Source organism: Fringilla coelebs (assembly GCF_963513975.1).
Source record: "Fringilla coelebs genome assembly, chromosome: 1".
Lineage (NCBI taxonomy): Eukaryota > Metazoa > Chordata > Aves > Passeriformes > Fringillidae > Fringilla > Fringilla coelebs.
This window is the reverse complement of record NC_140028.1, coordinates 85,810,102-85,833,232: the sequence shown is the minus strand read 5'-3', so window position 1 is coordinate 85,833,232 and position 23,131 is coordinate 85,810,102. Positions and strand designations below refer to the sequence as shown.

Below are 23,131 nucleotides of genomic sequence, written 5' to 3'. Positions count from 1 at the left end.
TTTTGCTCTTAGAAGAGGTGCAGAGGACGAGCACTGCTGCAGCTGACAGTGACTACAGAGTTCTGAATGTATGTGCAGATTAGCACTATGTACCACAAGAAAAAAAAACAGTCTACTGTCCTAACGTTACTGCCAGCGCTCTCAGAACTGCTATTACCAGGACAACAAAGAGACCTTTCTCTTTTCATACAGTTGGTTTTCAATTGCTCAGCCCAATTATAAAATCTTGTGCTTTTACAAAGTAGGCACCAGAGGGAGACCTGCACTTTAGTTCAACTATGAAATAATGCTGGCAGGAGTCATTCAAAAGTGGACAATCAAAGTCTCCTGGCCAATATGCTCTAGGTGGTTCTGGGTGAAATTGTGGCTAATGGGAGCACTCAGAGAGGAACCAGAACAGGCAGACTTCTCCTTTTTAATGGTTCAAAAAACTTCAGAGTGCTCCATGAAGAAAAGCCAGGTTCCCAAATTTCAGGCTGTAGATGACTACACATCAACCAGTTTGAGCATAGCTGGGAAAGACCTGCTCTTTGCCACCCACTGCCCCAGCTTATCATCACATCCTGCTGACGGTTACCACTTCTCAAATCTTCTGGCTGAGCTGCATATAGAAGAACTCCCTAAACATGTCAGTCAAAATAAGCTAGATCAGCTTAAGTAATTTAAATAACAAATCTTTCCTAACATGGCTCAATTTGACTGAATTGGATTAAGGAGAGCTCCCATGAGCAGCTCAGCCAGCAGACCAGAGAGGGCACTAACCCCAGGTAGAGGGCAGTGATGAATGTTCTGGGGTGGACTTGCTCATCCATCGACAAAGCTACTGCTGAAGAAGGAAGTAAATATATATATTGTAGGCAGGTCGCTGCTGTTTTTTAAGCCTGGTAAGAGACATCAAGAAAAGCTATGTGGACAGCAAATACATTACTCTCTTAAAAATAGGTACTCTTAAGTTCAAGTGGCGAAAGGCAAGGAGCAATGGCTTCTAGGAAGCGGGTAAGAGCCCAGAAAACTGAACCCATTAAGTTGAGCACACTAACTGGAATCCATGTAGACAAAGTAAAATAAAATCGTTACTATGAATTACAGGCCTGATAGCATGGAAAAAAATTTCCAACTCCTTGCCAATACACCTGGATCACAACATTGATTGTTTAAAACATAGCAATGCTACTTAGCAGTCCCTCTACTCCATAATTTTTCTCACTATGCAAAGGGGGAAAAAAAATCAACAAAATCATCAGACCCTCATATGCTATCCAATTTAAGAAAATTACTGAAAAATAAAGAGTAAACAGCAAATCCTATAAGAGAAGCAAACTTTGACTCTGCTCTCTTGTGATAAAACAACAGGCAGTCTTAAGTCAAATTTCTAGGAAGTTTCCTTAATTTCAAAATTGAGAACTAAGGCTTTGCATTTTTGTTTTAAGTAGATACAACTCTACTTTTTAATTAACAAGTTCACTCTAGACACTTGCAACCAATACAAGAAGTTGCTATTTCTATCACAAAGTTATTAGACCTTTAATGTAATTCTCATGCCACTTTAAAGATATTTCATTATAAGTGAGTTGGTAGTGAAATAATGGCAAATATTAAGTTTCTTTACAATGGCAGTCTCGTTTAGAAGTTATATCACCTCCAAAGTTGCCAGCAGCTTCCAAAACTCAGCAGATTAACAGTCCAAGGATGCTTTTTCACAGCTATTTAAAGTAATACTCATGGGACTACAAAAATTTAAACTGAACCTCTTTGTGGAAGAAAATCTGGCCCCAAACTACCTATTAAGCAAACCAGGAGGGAAAAAAAGAAAAAACAATTGGGGGTTATGAGGGAGACTTTTCAGCTGGATAAACTCCCTAAGACGTCTCTGTATGGAGTCCGGACTACACATGTTGGTAAAGGGAATACCCAACTGAGATGAGGAAAGGGCAGGATGTCAATATATATTACCTCAGAAATACGCGGGAATCCCTAGTCCTTGAGAATAAGGACAAACAGGAGAACTTAAGCATGGCAGTTTTTGCCCATGCCTTATGCTTCTCCTCTGGGAGAACCAAAGGGGAAGAACCCTTCTCACTGAATTCATCTGAAAGGGTAGATTAGCTGTGCACCTTCTAGTTCAGTCAATTATGACTGCAAATGGTTTTCTTCCCTGACCACAAGACCTATGATCCAGTCTGTGCATAAATTAGATATAAAGAGAATTAAGAACACAAAGGCAACCGTTAATCTGGCATTTCTTCAATCAAAAGTGTTTCAATTTGTGACATAAATAGTAGTATTTTTACAATGCGGTACAAAAATCTATAAAGAAAAAAAAAAGATGATTAGGCATAGTTCTTGAGTTTTATTAGATTTATCTAGTAGATATGAACAAGGGGCTAACCTAAATTTGGTTTGTTTATATTGCCTTTATCAGGCAAGCAAGAACAATCATCTCATAATTTAGTGGAAGCTGAATTTTAAGGGGTTTTTTGGGGGGGGGGGGGGGGATTTTTGTTTGGTTGGTTGGTGTGAGTTTTTTGTTTGTTTGTTTGTTTTTGTGGTAACACTTATGCATTGCCAATTTACTGCATCACAGAGCAGACTCATTATAATTTCACGTACATTGTATCACTTTTTTTTGGTCAGTCAAATGGTCTTTGTCAAAGCAGTTATTTAAAAAGTTTTGGTGAGCTATTAAAATGTGCCCTAACATAGGGAATGTTCATGTGTATGTTTACACTTTCTAGTTCATTTCCATAAATAATACTCAAAGGTAGTCTAGCCTGTTCTCAGCTTGCCACCAAATCATCAAGTTATCACAAAATGTAGTACATTGTACCTGCTTTCTGCTGTCCCACTAACATTAGCATTGTAGCAGGGAAGTGGTGGAAAGGCAAAAGAAAAGATTGAGCTTGACCCAATTTCACCATTTTTATAGATACAGTGAGTAAACTCACTAAGTGCAAAAGCAAAAAGAAACAAAATTCATAGGGCTTTGCATTCTGTGCAATTCATAGTTGTTTCTCCTGTTTGGGTCACATTTTCTTACACGTTTTCCACATTGCAGGGAATGATAATTAAAGAGGTAAGATGCTTGTTTTCTTCCCAAAAGATGCAGTACACACTCATGTATATACACAGATCGAGTATAAAATCTGTAACATGTCCCAAAGAAATCATAAAGAATCTAAATACATAATACACAGTCTCAAGAGTTACATCACAAAATAACATTCAGAGATTTCCACAAAAAACTACCTATATAGATACGTAAGCTTGTCAGTGATGTCCACTACTGCAGTTAAAATATATTTATCTGGATGTATCATTTTCCAGTCTAATGTCTTTGAAAAATGAGATATCTTAAATGTATGATACATGTAGGTCTTGAAGCATTTCATTACTACAAATATTTCTCAATAAGATATCGATTATATTACATACATATCTTGTGAAGAACCTTAACCTGCATAATTTAGGCAATGACTTTACTGCTGGAAAACACTGAAGTAATTCAGAGACCTTTATCATAGTTAAAAAAAAATTAAAACAATTCAGCATTTAAAACAGATAAACCTAGAATTCAGGAAATCAAATTAAAGATTTTCTGATAAAGATTTTAGATGCTCCAGTCAAGCATCCAAAAGACTAGTCAAGCTCAAAAGCTACATATCAAACTCAAATTCTGCTGTACAACTGCCACAAAGCAAAACTGGAATAAAACTTTTTAAACCACAGAAGTGTTCAAGAACAAACTTCAGTGTCATTCGGAAGGAAGTAGAATTTTATACAGAGCCTCCACTTTTTCCCCCCTAGACCATAACAACCTTTATTTCACATGCAACTTCATCTTTTGCCCACAGTTACTCCAGTCCAAGTGTTTCTGCTGTTCAACAAAACAGACTGTGGCAGGTAGTGATGACAAGTGACAAAAATCTACATCCAAACTGCTAAAATCAAAGTAGAAATTGCACAAAATAAACAAAAACTGCATAAGAGGCAGATTCTGACATACTCACCTCCACATTCATCAAAAAGAAAGACCTACTTAGTCTTTTTTACACTCTTTATGAACTAAATTGAAGACTAAGCTTAATAGCTGTAACATGGTTAAAAATAGCCGTACAGCTTTAGCACAGCAACTCATACTGCTCCACAGGAAGAATTATTCTCCTGGTCAAAATATTTGCCTTTTCAATGAGCTGAACTTTCAGGTCATCTGTTAACAATGTAGATTCTTTCCTGTCTAGAAGAACTTTATTGTCTCTCCTTTAACAAATAGCAGGGTATTGTTCCCAGCCGGTTGCTAATTCACACAATTAGCATGCAAAAATCTTTCTAAATGCTATATGGAAGATGTATGTGTTGCCTCGATGATTACATATTTTGATTTAATAAATCTCATACTTAGTTCCTCTCTATGTCTATGTGTAAAATAAAATTTTAACCCGTCTTTATTATATACTCTCATTACACCCTCAACCTTGCCTTCCCATGAAAAACACAGCTGCACATTACAATGGAACACCGTGTGCCCTTGATGCCAAAACCACTTTTCAGATCAGATTTTTTAGATTACCTGTGTAAGTAACAATTACTTAGTCTACCTTCCTGTATAAGAGATAATTTCACTCCAAAATTCATGCCTCAGATCATCATATTGCGCTATAACTAAAGGCATCTTTTTGGAAAAATTTACAGCTTTTTTTTTTTCCCCGACATAAGAACATTCTTAAAAATAAGCTGTTCTGATAGATAACTGACTTCAATTTTAAATTTATTATATTTCTAGAAGTAATGCACCTGAGTTCAGTTCTGACTTCCTGCATTTTGTCACCCAAAACCTACTGTACCTAAAGGACTACTTTGTCTGAAATCTTTGCCCCATGTAAGTGCTTACAGGACATCAGTCACCTTTGCTAAATACTACACAGAGTGAGCTTCTCCAGGCTCCTGCTGTATGCCAGGGTTGATTTATTTGTTTTAACATTTGCAATTGTCCTTGACGTTTTTCTGAATCTTTGTAAGTTCACCTTGGTTTTGGGGCTTTTTTCACTTCAAGCTCAAATAAGATACAATTTTCTAACATCTCACTAAAAACTACATAGCACGGTAACAGCACACTAAACTCCACTTGAGATCCCCAATATCCATACCAAGAGACTGCAATGTGCACTTTAGCTGCTGTATTTTATCACCAAATTACTCCTTCCCAAAGCACCACTCTCCATTCTGCAGGTATGACCCTGCTGACAGGACAAGTGTCTTCAGCTCCATTAATGTATGCTCATGAATGATCCCCATTAACTCAGCACAGACCATCCCTCACACTTATGAATCCATCCATTTTTGCACATATGCATTTTACCAGAGATTACATTCTATTTTCCTCCAGATCATTATCCAAATCCTCAAAGCAATGGGCTGTGAAAAACTTCTATAAAATCCAGCATGAATGTCCTTAATCTATTACTGTTTTATGATCTGTCGGTCAACCAGTTTAAAATGGATTTGATATGGACCATGTTGACTTAGCAGGGAGATAGATTTCAGAAATCAGAATACCATGTAGTACTGCATCAGGTGCTTTACAAAAGATTACTGTACCTACATGAGTATCTTTGTCAATGAGAACTTTCAGCCTCAGAGCAAAGAAGTAAGGACAGATGGGTTCAAACTGTCATGAACACTTGGGCAAGCAGTGACTCAGCTTTCTTTAATTTTCTGGCAGTTCTCATTTCAATCTTTTACAGTTCTTTTTGCAACGAACATCAACCTGTCCAGTCTAGTACTTATGTTACATTCTGACCAGTCTTATCTAGTTTTCACTTCTAAACAATGAAAATTCACACAAAACAAAATACAAACCACGATACCTTACATCTCTTCAGGTGGTTGGGGTTTTTTGTTTGTTCATTTTAAATCCTGTCTCCTGTAGACTAAAGAAAAACTTAAATTTGTTTGCTTCTATTAGATTAAAGAAATATTTATTTTTAAGTCACAGTAAATTGAGAACAAAACACCCAGATTTTGGACAGAAAACAACAGTAGTCTGACTCACAGCATGTTTTTAAAAAAATAATAGAATAATATTTTTTTCAGTATTTCTGTCTCAACTATTAGTGTTCCTATCTAGTAGACACATGTCGTTACTGGCATATTTTTGCTCTCAATAGATAAGAGAATTTTCATATTGTTCTTAACTCCATGGATAGAAGGTTTATGATTAAAGTCTATATAATCTACTATGAATGGTCTTTTTGTTGTGACAGCTAATAGCCACTGCTGTTCATGGCATTTTCTCTGAATCTTCATACATTTGAATATTCACCTCTGCCTTAATGCACTAGGACAGTTTCATATCTATCCCTAATGACTTTTCATTGTAGGAATTAAAAAACACCTGAGTAACTTTTATTTGAAAGTAATATAACTTTGAGACAAAACTGCTTTCTTTATATTCTCAGTAAAATCTGTATGACTTTTTAAATTAAATATTTACATTTATTTTATTACATCATTCCCCTTAACAGTGATTATGTATTATTGGCAAAGCCAGTATTGGCAGAACATAGAAATAAGTAATGATAACTATCAGTGCTGATCATTTTCATGTGATCTTATATATCATTTCACTTTTGTCAGAATAGAAAAATTGAAGAGAACACAATTGCTTTTTCTTAGAAAAATATTATTAATGACCTACACATATTAATAATTCCAAGAAAATGTTAATAATCATCAGCTAATGTAATCACTCTGAAGAAACAGTGCATGGTTTCTTTGCATCTAGACATTTAGACATCTGTCATATAAATCTACGGAAAACGTGCCTTGCTTCTAAAAATAGAAAATGTAGAAGTTACAGAACTTTCTGAGGTAACTTTCTATCCCTAAGTGCATACTTTATTTATTTACTTTTATCAAAACCAGAATATTAAAAAACAAAACCAGAATTTTATTCTTAGTTTTCTGTGTGTAAAGAAACCAATGTCTAGGCCAGGCTGGCTGTTAAAACTATGCTAGAACTGAGGAAGAGTGGAAGGGCCAATAATAATGGATAATTTTATAATTTGATTCTGCTCTTACCAAAGTGTGGCACCCAATAAAAACTGGCACACTGAAAGTGTATATGACTTAGTTATTTTCATGTAAGTAGTCTAAAGTGTTCAGTGTTTGTTTTCAATAATTTGTTGGCAAGCAAATAAATTTGAATATATTGGACTGAGTTTCTAGACAATGATCGATAGACTTTTTTTCTGACTGTAATCTTGTTTTCTACTTTTAAATTATTTATTTAATAATTTGTTGCTTTCGGTTTTTTTAACTAAATGATGGACCAATGTCAATGGCTGGCAATACTATTAAATTGTACTGGTTTAGAAGCTAAGTATAGCTTTAATGCTTATTGCTACATGCACCTGTTAAAACAATGAGTCATCTGAATGCACATTCAGGCAATTTTAATTTTTGTGTGTTACACCCCTGCATAACCAATATTTTAAGGTATTTTATGTTTTCAAACTGCATACAAATGCAGAATTTGTAATAAGTATATTAAATCTTTTCAATAAAATTGTCTTTAAAATATGAAATAAATAGTCTAGTATTTTATAATAATATTTACCATACAGAAATAATAAATATCTTCATTATTACCCATACCTAAATAATTGAGATAATATTTTTACCTAATATAAGCAAAATAAGGGCTTACACACACACGAAGAACTGAGAACATTGCATTTGTGGCACTTAAAGCACTCAGATACTTTCTAAAGTCTCACTCAGTTACTACCTCTATGTTTCAAATACTTCCATAAGACAGCACTGGTCTTGTAGTCTTTAGTACTAATAGATATTTTCCTTCCTAACCATTTTTTATTTATATATTGGAAGGACTTAGAGAGCAACGCAGTTTACTTTCCTTATCAGTTTTCCCACCTTAACGTAAACACACTCAAAACGAAAATAATTCGCTCCTGCTGGTGAAACTGAAACCAAAACTAATTAAAGCCTAGGTTTTTCTACCCAAAAGATTTTGACAGCACTTATACTCTGAACTTTAATTCCATTGGAGGGGCTAAAAATAATCTTTTTGAATATCAGCATTTTAAATGAAATGCAGCTTAAAGCAAGCTCAACTACAAGGAGACATCCTGCCTCATCCCACTCCCTGCCCACTGCCCACTCAGTGAATAACCAGAACACTTAGAAATAAATTACACTTTTTAACTACACTTGTATGTCACCTGCATCTTCAAAGTGGGTTTGCACAAGAGCCTCAGAGCACGTTACAGTACAATCAAGGTGGACAAGGAAAATACAACCTTACACTGCGGCAGAATTTTCATTACTTGCATAGCACACTAAAGGCAATAAGTTTCACCAAGCTTTGCAACTGCTATGGTGAAAGGAAAATTCAGGGAATTATAAAACTTTTGCAACACTGAGAAGTAACAAGAATCACAAACTCTTGCAAGCACGAGTTTGTCATTTTCACAAGAAATGGAAGAGTAACCAGCCACTAAAACATGCAGCACAGCATCTTCTGCAGTGGCCGCGCTCGCCTGCCAGGGCTGCAGCCCTTTTCCCCCGGGAGCGCTGCTCCTCAGCCCATCCCGCACGGGCTGCATGACCTCAAGGTGGAGTCCGGGACACGGCTCTGAGTCAGCTCAAGCCATGGGCAAGAAACTGGGCAGTCGCACTGCAAGTCTGTCCAGCGAGTTGTTCCAGCTGAAAATTAAGCTTGCAGTTTGACAGATTTTTTTTTTTTTTTTTTAACAGAGCCAAGTCATTGCTGCAACCATCCCCCCACATCTAACCCATTTTCTCCTGTCTCCCTTCAAGCATGACATGCCATATATTCCTGTTTCTTCCCTTCAAGTGGCACCTCTTGGATTTCAACCTTGGCCAGTCAATAAACTGCCAGAAAACTATTTCTGTAAAAGCAGTGGGCAAGCTTCCTTAATGAGCGTTCACCTCAGCCAGCAACAGAAATCGGTGCGGGTGCAAAGGAAGGAAGGAGGAAGACACTGGCGGCAAGCAAGGCTTGTGGCAATTAGATTTGTTTAAGATTAAATTTGTTTTTGTAGAGAAAAGAGCCCTAGTACTCACAGCTGGAAGTGGACACTCGTCCTAAATGTTAAATATCACACCGTTCAAAGAAACATTAAGTGAAAACCCAACACAAACACTGTCAGCATACACAGAGTTTTTCCCTGGTCTCAGGGCTTGCTCACTGAGGTGGTTTTTTTGCGGCCATCACTCACAAGCTCAACAGCTTCAATAACCTTCCACACCTGCTTTGTCATCCTGGCAAGTGCATGTACAGCCACGCACAGAAACAGGCTGAGGAACTGCTTCAACCAAACAAACATTTCTGAGCCAGAGTTTTTTGTTTGGTTGTTTTTAATGACACCAGATCAATTTTCCAATCCTCTTAAAACATGGCCAAGCTGCTGTTGTGGCTCAAAACAGAAGGAACGGCTGAGCAATCCAAGCAAAGACAACTGAAGTCAATCATAAAGTGTAACCACCCAAACACCTTCTGAGATTTAATATAAACGGAAGTAAAATATACCAATTATTTAAAAACATAACTTGATCAGTTATTGTCACTCAGATAACAAGCCTTAGCTTACAACATATGCCTAAACTCTTTATGCTTCAACTACAATCCCTTAGCAACATTCACCTACTAACACAGTTCACAGCCCCAAGGGAAAGCCTATAATGAATGAAAAGTTGGGTATTATCCTGCATTAGGATCAGAAGACTGTAGAAAAAGGAAACAAAACCTTACTGCTTAGGAGGCCACATTTAAGTATATTTAACTTAACTGACTAAATTAACCCAATTTGCTTTTTTGTATTTTTTTACAGAGGAAGGGGATAAAGTCTATGACCTTTTAGAGAAATTTCACTTAAATGGTCTAAAGGGCCTTCTAGCCTGAAGTCCTCATTGACTGCAGAGGACACCAAAAAACCACTGCATGCAAGCTGAATACCTCTCTGTAGTTAGCTCCATGAAAACCAAACCAAACACCAACATAAAAGGGGACAGGTCTGTATGGAGCTTGTACTTGCAGCATAGCTTCTCTTTATCAGACCAAATTAGCCTGCTCTACTTTATTCTAAGATGTTCTGACAATATTTACCTGGGGGGAAAAAAGAAAAACAAAAAAGAAAAAGGCTTTATTCTACTTGTGCTTTGGCTCAGGGATTCAAACTTTGTCAGGAAGATGAGCAATCATCTCTGAAATACCAAGTCTGAGTGATACACTCAAAGCTAGACTGTGACAGAGAAAAGAGAAATACACCTTTTGAGACAGCACTCAGGTGACCTAATGACGAGAGCCTCCATTTTCACTCAACAACCCCTGCCTACCCATCTTTCTACACGAGATAAAGCAATTCTAATGCATAGGTCTTTCTTCCACTATAGAACCAATTCCCAGATTCTTCCAGAAAAACAGAAAACATCCATATTTCACAATCAATAGGCAACTAATTCCACAGTGAAAATGCCCTTTTCTGAGCAAGCTGGATGGAAACAGAATTTCCTGGTGGTTTGACTGAAAATGAGAGAGGCAGAGGTACTAAAAAGACATTGGGTAGGTAGAACTCAAATACTGGACAAAAGGGACAAATTAATAGAAATGGAGCATTAATTTAGTGACAAGCACAAGATAAAATTCCACTGGTTCTACAGTCAAGCACTATTTTCTTCTTCTCCTCCTCATAATTTACTGTCTCAGTATACTTTAAGTCTTTATTTAGCATATAGAGATATAAAATCCCTTTCTCCAAATTAATCAAATTTAGTCACACACTTTTAGTTCCAGCTTCATCAATATAAACAAGCACACAAAAAATAAAGGGCCAAAAAACCCATTATTTTAGTAATAGAAATAATAAACCCATATATAGAGATATACGGGCTAGAATGATGACTCTCATTAATTCCCATGATTTTTGCTGGACAGTAAGAATGCCATAATAAAGAAGTTACTTTGTGTGCATGCAGGGAATCAGTTTTGTTACATTTCTTACCGTTGATTAGATATACATGCTCAGGTGTTAAGGACTGAATTTTTTAGGATAAACTGGTTTGTAATTACTTTAAAAAGGAACTCAGAGTTGGATAACTCAATTAATATATTAATATATATTAACTGATAATTAATTAATATATATTAATATATATTAATATATTCAAATATCACACAACAATAAAGAACCTCACATTTTACAGACCAATACCAGCATTATGTTTAACTAAGAAGTTAATTTGTATTGAAAAAATACATCTCACGCTCTAAGTATAACTTAACTGATAGCTGCCCATCAGTGCTTCATTGTCATAAGTATCTGAAGGTATGAAGAACAGAGCACAGCAAGTGATTTTATCTGGATAAATGTAGGAAAATAATATGGGTATAGATATAAATGAGTAACAGTAAAGTTTTATCTGTCACTATGAGTGGCTTAAAACCTAATGTTCATGGGGACAGAAACCATATCACATCCCAGCACTCATTTTATCTCCCCACTAAATCCATGTTTTGTACCATGCATAGACAAACCCCAAAACACCATCTTATTCAATATACTTGCTCTGCATCACACCAGTTTCAGGGTAAAACTGAACTTTAAATCTAAATCAATCTTTGTAAAGAACTGGTTTTTTAAAGATAAGGTGTTTTAATGATTTTCCTCAATAAGCATTTAAAATAAAAATCCAATAAAAGACAAGCAGCCGTGTTAATAAATCTTTACTGTTAAGAAAGTAGAAAAGCATGGTACAGGCTGCCTGCACCTGTGATGTGTATCCTGCTGATGAAAAAATGAACAAGATCCCATCTTTGTATAGTGTTAAAGTTTTATGAAGTTGTAACACAAAATATATCCATTGGGTTTCTGTAGTCATGGACATAAGCTGTCAAACTAACACCGGCTTGATCCACCAGCTTCCATGTTTTAGCAGTCCTACAATGTCTCATCTCAAAGAAGCATCCTCAAATACAGTGATTTCCATCTTCTCATTCAGAACCTAATATTTTATTCTTGGGTAGTTTAAATAAATAAGCACAAACCTCAGGAGACCTGATGAGTACAATGTGGGAGAGAGGAAAAACAAATCAATTAAGGAGCTGCCCTGACAGAAGAGAGATGCCTCTAACAGGAGTGAAATAAAACCTGAAACACTGATGGATCTTTTGAAACAGGAAGTTAACCTACTTGCCTTCGGCATTTGGAAAAAAAAAATTCTTTGTTGTTATTGATCATTCCTTGATGACCTGGGTAAAAATACTGCCAATGTTAATTCTCTGGAAGCCAATGCCTTCAAAAGTCATATAATGATAAACTTGTCCTAGACTTCCATAGTATATTGTCTTATGGAAGTTTTTTTCAGATTAAAACCAAATAGAGATCAAGTGTCCTTTTTTCCTCCCACTCCACACATTCCCTTTTGTACAATCAAATCAAAACCCCAAGCACATGAACCAGACAAAGAGGAGAAAAAATTTCAAAGCTGGGCTTTAACCTTCTCTACATATGTACATTACAAAAAGCCTGATGTGCACCCACAGTTTAAATTTTCTCTTTGAAACTTCTGACTTTGCTATATCACAAGTGAAAATTGATTGACTGCCCTAAAACTGCACTCCATTAAATCTTCTGTTCCACTTGGGAATGCTTGGACATCTAGTTAGTTATTCCTTCAGCTGCAAAAGAGGGTGGCAAGCTGAGGTCGAAGCATCATTTTCAGGAAACATTAGAAATTGTTTTGCTGGAAATGCTCACTCAATTGACAAGCTGCTGTGAATATATCTATTTAGCATAACTATATTTACAAACTAATTCCACAGAAAAATACACTAAGAACAAAAGCTCAAGATTCTGTCTGACGTAAACATCATTGCTCTTACTTTATGCTTCTTTGTTCTTTGAAAGCACTGCTAATCTGTAAACTAAATAAGTGAGAAAAAATGTGCTAAGTCTTGAAAACATGACTAGCAACCTAAGAGTTAAGTTATAAAGTAACTACATGGCAAAAAGCCTACAGAGGAGAAAAAAAAATGTTTTTTCCTGTTTCCAAAAATGTTTTCCATCAGTCTCCCTAACTTTATATATTATACTTCAGTACAATCTACTATGGTTTATACAAACAAAATAGTAGTAACTTCAAATAATGAGATTAATTCCTAGAGTTATAATTACAAGTGCTATTACAATTTGTCTTATTTTGTGGGCGCATCCTCTCCAAATTTTCCAGGCTGAGTGTACTTACATACAGCTGCCAGCTAGACCTTATTTTAGGATACAGTCCTTCAGCACATCAAGTCTGCACTGAAGACTCCATAGGTATCTAGAGCACATAACCTCAAGCTGATGAAGTTTTACATAGAGTTAGTGTTCGTTTTATTTGATCACATGCACTAACAACCTCTTCTTGAAAAATCGGAGTTCAAGTTAACACAGAATTCAGGAACAACAATGTATTTGTGGCCTGCAGCCACAAGCCCCTGGCAGATGCATGTGGCCTCAGAACATCTGGGCAGCTCAGGTTATGCTGCCAGTATTTTATAACCGAGGCTGAAATCTGTCTTGTCCCAACAAAGCCAGCCATGAAAGCTCCTAATGACTATTGCTGTGCAATATTCCCCATTTTTTCGCTCTACAGTGAGACATTATGGACCTGTGATAGGAACTGGGGTGCTGAACTGGATGGATCTTTTGTGTCAGTACACAGAGCCTTACATTCCCACTATTTCTTACAGACACAATCCCAGGTCTGTTGGTTTTAACTTTATAAGTGACCTCAACACAAAAGTGAAAGGGAATTGTCACACTGTGATGTCATGAGCTGTGTTTTACACATACAGAGAACTGGGGAAAATCAGGTGCTGAAATCAAAGCCCAACAAATGAGCATGATTTAGCAACTAGCCAAACTATACTCCAGTTAACTCTCACAAATTTACTTTGAATTGTTTTCTACCCTTCATACGTCTAGTTATTGGTAACAAAAATGTTATCAATACTCTGATGATGCTTCATTAAAGAACTGCATTTAATGGAAGGAACTTCATAAATTACTGACTTCTGAATATCCACTGAATACAACATTCAACACATCATAGTCTTGAAAGTATTTTGAAGTTGATATATATCCATTTCAACACTCTTAAGAATGTACCTCAATGGTTCCCCTACATATGTATTTACAGATGTATTTATTTTTCTGTGATAAATACATCACAATATACTTCTCACAAGTTCCTTTAAACTGTGGCACCTCCAAAATAAAGCCAAATTTTTTCCCCTATACCAAGCAAATTTCCATAATCCAGTATATTGCAGGAAGTGAAGATGCTTAGAGAAGTATTTAAATGTTTGTGCAAAGTGAAAATCATGAAGTCATATAAACAAAAAACCAACCCAAACAAGAGAAGAGAAGAGAAGAGAAGAGAAGAGAAGAGAAGAGAAGAGAAGAGAAGAGAAGAGAAGAGAAGAGAAGAGAAGAGCTCCTTCCCTTTCAATCCCGAATATTTAAAAAATAACTGTTTTGATTTTTCATTTGCTACTATAACAACCAGCAAAGAATGAACATTAACACTTAATTTCCTTTTGAAAGGTGTAACAAACTGTGGGGGCAGAAGAGTTAGAGAAGCACAACTACAAATGTGGTTAGGCCACTTGAATATATACTTTATCTTTCCCCACAAAAGAAACTAAACAAACCCTCAGACTTAACACGGCCAAGAAGAAAGATTTGATCTGAGCTTTACTAATGCATTGTATGTACTGTGATAATAAAATGCGAAGTCTCACTGAAGAACCACAACAAAACTGAGTTACACAGTTCCACTATTCAAAACAACTAACTTACAGTTAAAAGATACTTAGAAAATAGTTGCTTTATTTACAGGTAATCCTACAAATGTGGCCTTAAAGTATCTTAAAAATGTAAATCTATGATTAAAATATGCTTTTTAATCCACATCGATCCTGTGTATTCATACATATGAATAGATATCTTGGAAAAATATCTGCCACAGGTCACCATTAAGGGACACATGTAAATCTTCTGAGGATGTTTATGAAAACAGTAAATATTTTTGCCTTTACAGTGTACTGAGCCAGTAACATGCCAGTTTTCTTTTCCTCTAAGTAATATGGAGAGAAGTTCAAAGAAATAATTTCAAAGAGTATAAAATTCTTGTGTGTAAATATTAAAAGCTCATCAGAAATCGGAAAAATAAAAGCTCTTCTTAGAGAGATACTATAGCTCTGGAAAATACATCTGATAATATAAAATACTGTACTTTTAAGGTATTTTCTGGACTAGCAGCATCCTGTCAGAGAAACCACATGGTAGGTTGATTATAAGTATAAATATTTTATTCTAAGATTAAAAAAATAATCAACCCTGTATTTATTAACCCATAATATCTATCACATGGCATCCAGCCACTCAAAACCTCCAAGGCATAGAAGAGAACAGGGAGAGACATGTGCATCCCTTTTTATCCTAAAAATACAGTTTGTGGAGCTTGTGCTTCCAACAGATACACAAAAATAATACACTGCCCAGTAACAGCAGATTTGGAATTTATTACAGAAGAATAAGAGTGGCATTATAGGGATGCTTATCTGTTATATCCAACAGATCTGCACATGCATTATCACATAGTCTGGTTGAATAAGATGAAAGCATAACTGTTAGTAACTTGTTTTTTTTCTACTGCTTTGGCACATATAAGAAATGCTGCAGCAGTCAGGAAGAAATGAAGCTGCACCTACTGAGAAGTCTAAAAGGGACACAGCATCACTGATGCTGTTCCAGCTACGCCAACCTTCCTGAAGAACAAGGGGCTGTGGCATGTCTCATTAAGTTCTTTGTGTCCGATAATTTATCCTCATTCAAGAGGTACTGAACATCAGCACAGTGGAAGCAACCTTCTGTGATAGTACAGTCTTGCAAGTTGGAAATAATTGTTCTGTAACTCTAAATGTGACTGGCACCACAGTAATAAATCTCTGATTGACCAAAAAACTCAATAAATTAAATCACAGTAAAAGACAGACTGTGAAGGTTAAGAATTATCAGAGCCTCACAGGCTTTATGGATGAGACATCTCTTTCCCACTTTCCCTCCCTTCCATCTTTTTTTTTTTTGTCTGTGATGGACATGAGCAATTCAAAAGAATACAAGAAAAAGTAGAACCATTTTTTTTACTACACTGATTTTGTACATGTACATACAAAGGAGTTTTGTGCATAAAACCTGCTAAGACATCTCCATATCTGTGAACCATTTGTGTTCCACATGGGACACAGACAGAGGTTCACTCTTCTCCTTGCATGTGTTTGAGCTCATCCTGGGAGCAGCCCCAAGCCTTGCCAGGCCAGTGGCACCACAGAGGGCAGGGCACACTGGAGAAAACCCCAGGGGCAGCTCAAGCACTTCGCCTGCAGCAGCACCAGAAGACAGGGCACTAGTCCTCAATTTTGTCCAGAGTTCTGGGGCTAATCAGGCTGGTTAAAAGCAGCTTGGCAAGGAACATGGAAAAGTCAAGTTTCTCACACTAAATGTGATGGCTCCGCTCCTGCAGTCCTCTTGCATTCATGCTTGAGTTTAAAGAAGTGAAAGTCACCCACGGAGGATGAACAACTAATCCCCAACTATTTTAAGTCAGATGTGTAGTTCCTAAGGAGTGGAAGCAACACAAACTCATCTGATGTAAATTCCAAGTCTTCCTTAGCTGGGTAGGGTCAGTCAAGCAAATTTGGGTCTTTTACCTCTCCTGAAACAAGCATTTCTACCAGTTGTCAAAATAAACTCATAAAAACTCAGGCCATACACCTCAATGACTATGAGTTCCTCCTTATGAACAAGATATTTAACCAAGGTCTTGGGAATCAGCACATTAGAAACAAGCAGCAGAAGACAGATCCCAAGACAATCTGGAATTCCTACAAGACAGGCTGAATGAAAACAACCCATTTCAATTAGGAAAAAAATGGCTATTGCCTGAACAGCCAATTCTAATTTGCTGTTAATAGTAATTTTTCATCAAATAGCCATTAAAAATTACAATTCCAAGCTGCATACTGCAAATAATGGATTTACCCTTTCAGTTAACTTAAGCAAAACAAAACTTTCCAGTAAATGCACACAAAACATGCTGAAGATTCGATCACTGCAGTGTTACTAGGGCCGTGAGAGAAACTTTGTGTTTAAGTGAGTAATTCCTATGGAGTATCAAATTTTCAACAAAATGACAGCATTTCTCCAACAGTTTTCTACACTCTATCATTTAAAAGACTAGCACAGTCAATGAAGAACAGCCCACAGGATCACTTTTTTGACTTGTGGCCACTACTCTACATACAAAGCTTAAATTTTCTTGGAATACGTGTCTTTGGGCTTACTTATTAGGTGATTAAACCTGACACATAGCTTAATGCTAGGCCATAGAACTTTAGCCAGTTGCTCCTGAAATTTGTTTCAGTTTGTAATTTCACTGTATCTTTATAATTTAATGTCAAAGGTTTTAGTTCTAAAAATAAAAGCAGAAGTACTGAATCATCATTGGAAGTGAAGTATCACCTTGAGAATATTAGATACCAGTATGAAAAAATGCATATATTTTTTGCAAGGCAATGGAAGAATGAAAAAAAATTTATATTTTCCATTCTATAAAACATACAAAAATATATAATTTTGAAGTACAGGACCTTCAGTATGTTAATCTGTAATATTTTAATGGAAATTGGTTAACACACCTTAAAACACTAGGTTTATGACCAATGCCAATGTGAAACACAAAATAAAGGCATCAAGGCATGGGTACACCAGCAAAGTTCACACAAACTGTTTTGCTTACTTATCAGTAAAACCCAGTAAAAATGTTTTGACATGAGTAGCAATCATGGCCCAAGCCCAGCCAGAGTTACACAAATGGACCCAGTGGGCCATGTATATTACGGGTATCAGCTGTACCAGTACTTCCCTGAGGAAAGGCAGAAGCACTCAGTAATTTGACTAGATACAATGTCCAACAGCAGAGAACTTCATTGCATTTCCACCTCACCTAATACAAAAACAAATTATTAGATTTTATGAGAAAGAGACTCTTCCAAACTCAGGGCAGATTAGTAGTTGTCTACCGACAACTTGGTACATCTGACCTGCTGGCTAGCACACAGTTCTCCCACAGAGCACTTGTATCGAATCATTTCCACATTTCATCAAACAAACTTGTCATGCCAACCACAACTCAGGATGACTTCAATCCCAGACATCACTTGCAAGAGTTTGCCAAAGGAGGTCAAGGGATTTTACTGCAGAGAGAGCAAACATAGCTTGCTTCTGAATCTTGGAAATGAGGTCTACTTCTAATTACTCCAGTCAAGATGATGAGAACAGGTAACAATGTTTAGTCGGAAACAGGTCAGTAAGCCAAAGGAAAGTTGTCACATGGAAGAAGAAGGTAACCCTACCATTTGCCCAAAAGCTGGACAAAGGATTTTCAAAAACCACACTAACAAATCACAGCAGGCACGTACAAAAAGAGGTGCTATAAGACGTCAACGCCTGTCGAAACAAACTTGGGGAAATAAAAACCCAATGCACCTCTTCTTAAGTTTTTCTTCACCTGTCTTGCTCACCAGCTTCTGTCCGCCTCACTAACAAACACTTTGTCCCTTGAAGAAACAAACTTGCAAACACAAAAAGTATGTTATTTGCCTTACCTACAGAGGCTGGTAACATTACTGACTGCTGCATTTTCCATCTAGAAAAAAAGAGTCTCTTCAATGTTTCTACCCCAGTTAAAAAAAAAAAAGAAAAAAAGGAAAAAAAGGCAAAAAAATAGTGAGTAGTCATCACCACAACCTCTAAAATGCATGGGAACAAATGACATTGAGCATACACAGCCAGCCCAAGTCACACTGCCAATCCATTAGTAGATTTCAAGGTCTTGATCTTTGAATTCAAATCACTGGCCTACATAGACATCAGCTCCCTCTCTTCAGCAATGACATCCAGAATAAAAAGAACCCCACAAATAAGTGAATGCATTAAGACTAAAAAAAAAAAAAAAAAACCAAAGAAAAACGGACTTACCTTCATTTTTTATAAGAGGATTTTTCATTTGTATTTTGGAAGAACCATGACACATACCAACAGAAATAGCTGGCATTCAAACTTAAGCTAACAATTGCAAATAGATTACACAACATTTTTTTGATCAAGACACTAGATCAAGATCCAGAAGGAAAAATGGAAGTACAACAAATGGCAGCAGATTTCAAACACCAGATTCAAACAATATTGTACGGCATAAGCTATAAATAAGACAACCAAGAAACAGAAGTAAACCCACCATCAATAACACAGGGAGTTCACAAAGCAGTTTAAATTACTTAAAAATTAACATTTCAGGTCTACTCACAGCTATGTCCTTCCCAAATTAGTGCTCACTGTATTCAAATAATTTATTATTTTATGGTTTTTCAGACAAGGCTAGAAAATTCATTATAAGACAAAACTTGTCAAAAATGAGCAACAATTTAGAAAAAAGAGACAGCTTGACCACATGTGAGTCTAAAGGCATTAACAATTTTGGCATCTTAACTGAACTTTGCACTTGCATAATTAAGAAATGTGTCTGATTTTTAGAATTTAAAAGTATCCCTTCAGGTGTTTTTCAAGAGTGGCATTTGCGCAATGGCCACTACGCGCCACCTGCCCAGAGCACAACTGTGCCCCACAAACTACTGAGCCAACAAGTCAACATTCTGAACACAATTTAAGACAGCCAAGAAGAGTCATGCACAATGGTCATTCTTCGCCTCAGTCCGATGCCCAGCCAACAGAATTCTCCTGGTCATTTATTAGTGCCCATCAAAACCGGCATCTCGTTGTCCATCTTTGATCAAACACAGCAACACACGAAGAGCAAGAACTGGCCGCAGCACAGTCTACAGGCCCAACTCCACAAACCCAACAGAACTTTTTGCAAAGTCAAAGCAAAATTTTGGCAATCTCTTGAGATGCAGAGTGGTTCCCAAATTTCTCTCCAACTTTCACGGATGATCCCTTCAAGATTGGCTTAAGCTACACTGTGAGCATGGTGAAACTTGCCAGAGCAATTAACCATTATTTATCTGTCTTGGGAATACAGGCCTTCGGTCTTCTTTCTAGTCTATCAATTCAGCACCTCTGCTGACAGCCAACTTGCTTAAAATACAAGCCCACCCGGGGCACCTTCCACTGACTTCTACAGGGTCTGTTCACCGATGGCATCGCCGATGTAACTCAGTTAATGAGAGATACATGTGCACCAGCTGTACGGTAAGACATCTTCTGTCAATTGTCCTGAAGGCTATCTGCCTTCTTTTAACCTTAAGAGTTCCAGCCTCTGGATATATATTTTTAATAGATCACTGTCTGGACGCATATTAACTATCAGATAAGAGCATTTTTTGGTTTTGGGAAGCCACTTCTCTACCCAAAAGGCAAGAACAGCTCCAAAACAACAATGGCTTTTCACTCCCGGGGATAACTTCTTGCAAAAATAAAAACAAGGAAGTTCAATCCAAGAGAACCATGATGCTTTTCAGTTAAGGGCAAGGATGTGAAATTGCCAGACATAAGATAGGAAACTCAAAGTTCGGCTGTCACCTTGTTTGTTCCCTTCTTCACCCCAAGACCTCACTCTCCCGTCAGCACACGCTTTGACCACCTCCCGAGTGACGAGTGAAGGATGGCGTGTCAAAGCCTTAACTTTCAATCTTTTTGGCTTCTCTCGCAACCTCAACCCTATCGTTGGAGCACGAAGAGCCGAGGAGTTTAAATTTTAGTATTTTGCACCGCCACAGCTTGCTGCACGGCCAAGGCACACGATGGTGGCACAGGACTTTGGCATGGACACAAATCCAAGAGGAAAGCCCCTCTGCCCTCCTCCTCCTCCCCCGTCCCCCCCCCCCCCCCCCCCCCCCCCCGGCCCGGACAGAGGCAATAACTCGGCTTTGCTCACATTTTTGCACAGCGCCGGGCTCGCACTTCGACGTGCTCACTGCCGGGGCTGTCAGCGCTGCTCGCCCCATCCAGCACCCCCCTTCTCCTCCCGAAGTCAAAGTGTTGTGTGAACGTGGGGAAAGGACTGGGGGGGAGCGCAGGCCACGGTAACACTTTGCCGTCTCCTCCGTTCAGTCACATTTCCGTCCTCCTCCAGCAAAACTGGGGAGGGAAGGGGGGGCGGGGGGCCAGGCTGGGCACACACGCAGGCGCTGGGCCCAGCGGGAAGGGGCAGCAGCCGCGGCAAGTGTGGGTGACAAGCCCGGCGGCGCTCCCGGGGAGCAACAAAAACGCCTCGGGTGCGGTGGGGTGGGGTGGGGTGGCCGGCGGGGCCGGGGGCAGGGCCGGCGGGGCTCGGGGGCTCTTACCTCGTAGAGTTCCTCGGAAGCCATGCTGTGGGAGCCTCACAAGGTGGAGTTGGGTGCTGGTTTGGAAATACTTTTGTTTCAGTTGGTGTCCGTTTGGCCTCCTCCTCCTCTTCTCCCTCCTCGTCTTCTTCTTCTTCTTCTTCTTCTTTTTCTTCTTCTTCTCCTCCTCCTCCTCTTCCCCTCCTCCTTCTCCTCTTCCCGTCCTCCTCCTCCTCTTCTTCTTCCTCCTCCTCCCTGCGCGTCTCTCTCCAGCGCAACTAGCAGCTCCGCTCGTTAAATGCCAGTGAGGTGCTCCTGTTCCTGCCCCTGCTGCTGCTGCTGCTGCTGGCGCTGGCGGCGGCGGCGGCGGCGGCGGCGGGGGGGTGCGCGCACGGCAGCTGCGCAACTCGCTCGCTCTCCCGGCTCGCCCTCGCACAGCCCGGCGCGCGCGCACCCGAGCGCGCGCCCGAGAGCGCGCCCGCGGGAACACGCAGCCGCGCGCACCCGCGCACACAGAACTCACACGCGTGCTCGCCCCCCCCGCCCCCCCGCACCCCTCCGTCCGCCGGCGGCTACACTCGCTCGCTCCCTCCCCAGGAACACTAATCGAGCGCAGAGAGGCAGCGCCACACGCGAACCACCGCTCTCCGCCCCGCCGGCTCCACCAGCCGCCCCCCCCGCCGCCGCCCGGCACCATCCTCCTCCTCCTCCGGCTCCTTCTCCTCCTCCCCCCACCCCATCCCGGCTTTGATCTCCCATTGTCTGCTCAGCTGAGCCCGGCGGCGCGCGGGGGGCGGCGGGGGCGCGCGCCCGGGGCCGCGCCCGGGAAACCGCGGGTGATGGGAGCGGGAGGAGGGGGGGGGTGCGGGGGTGTGGGGTGTGCCCGCGGGACGGACGCGGAGTTTGGAGCCGGGCGGCGGTGGGAGGACTCGGGGCCCCGCGCACGTGCAGGGCTCCCGTCACGCCCCCGAGCCCCCGCCCGTCCCCGATCGCAGCCCCCCGTGGCCGCCCCTCCGCGACCCTCCGAGCTCCGCTGCCCCGCGGGCTCCACCATCGCCCAGTCCATCGCCCTGCGGTAGTGCCATATATAACGCGTCTGCACGCGCTTCTTCCCCGTCCAAACTTCCTTGGTTGGATGCCTTCGCCGTAAAAGAAACTAAACAGCCCTCGACGGTGGCTGCCAACACCGGATATGTGCCTTCCATCTCCCGGCTGACCGTGTTTGCCAAGCCGGGAAGGCCCCGCCAAGGCCTCCGTGGGATGATGGGCCAACAGAAAGTAGCTGAACTGTTGACCTGCTTATGCATCGCTAGTTACACCCTGCGACCTGTTTTTGTCACCTCACAACCTGTTCTTGTCACCTCGTGTGTCGTCTAGGGGTGCCTCACATGAGGTGCTGTGTAGCTAGCCATGAACTTGATGAATGGCTTCGCTGTGCAAAGGTAGATGTAACGAGTTACTTCTTTGAGAGAAAATTCTTCAAGGCGTACTTTCTGATCTCAAAAGGGCTGAAGAGTGGGACAAAACCAGTGTCAGGACAGGAATGCTAAACTGTGTGCTCTCTTATACCGCGGTGTTTATTCCAGTGAGGGTTTCGTATTCCATGCCACACCAGGCATTCTCTGCCACAGAACAGCACAGGTTGGTGCAGAGTTTGTCACATTTATGTAATTAACCAACCCATTAAGTCAACTCATTTTT

General features: G+C 39.6%; 1 protein-coding gene across 1 annotated transcript in view; it reads right to left on the bottom strand.

Annotated features, from left to right (window-relative positions):
* CDYL (chromodomain Y like) overlaps positions 1 to 21,597 on the bottom strand; it is a 103,969-nt gene extending 82,372 nt beyond the window's left edge. The window contains exon 1 of the mRNA XM_084205989.1: positions 21,452 to 21,597. Within this exon, the coding sequence (XP_084062115.1) occupies positions 21,452 to 21,475 (24 nt within the window). The 5' untranslated portion in view covers positions 21,476 to 21,597. The remainder of the gene's footprint in view (positions 1 to 21,451) is intronic.
* Between the last annotated feature and the right edge of the window lie 1,534 nt (positions 21,598 to 23,131).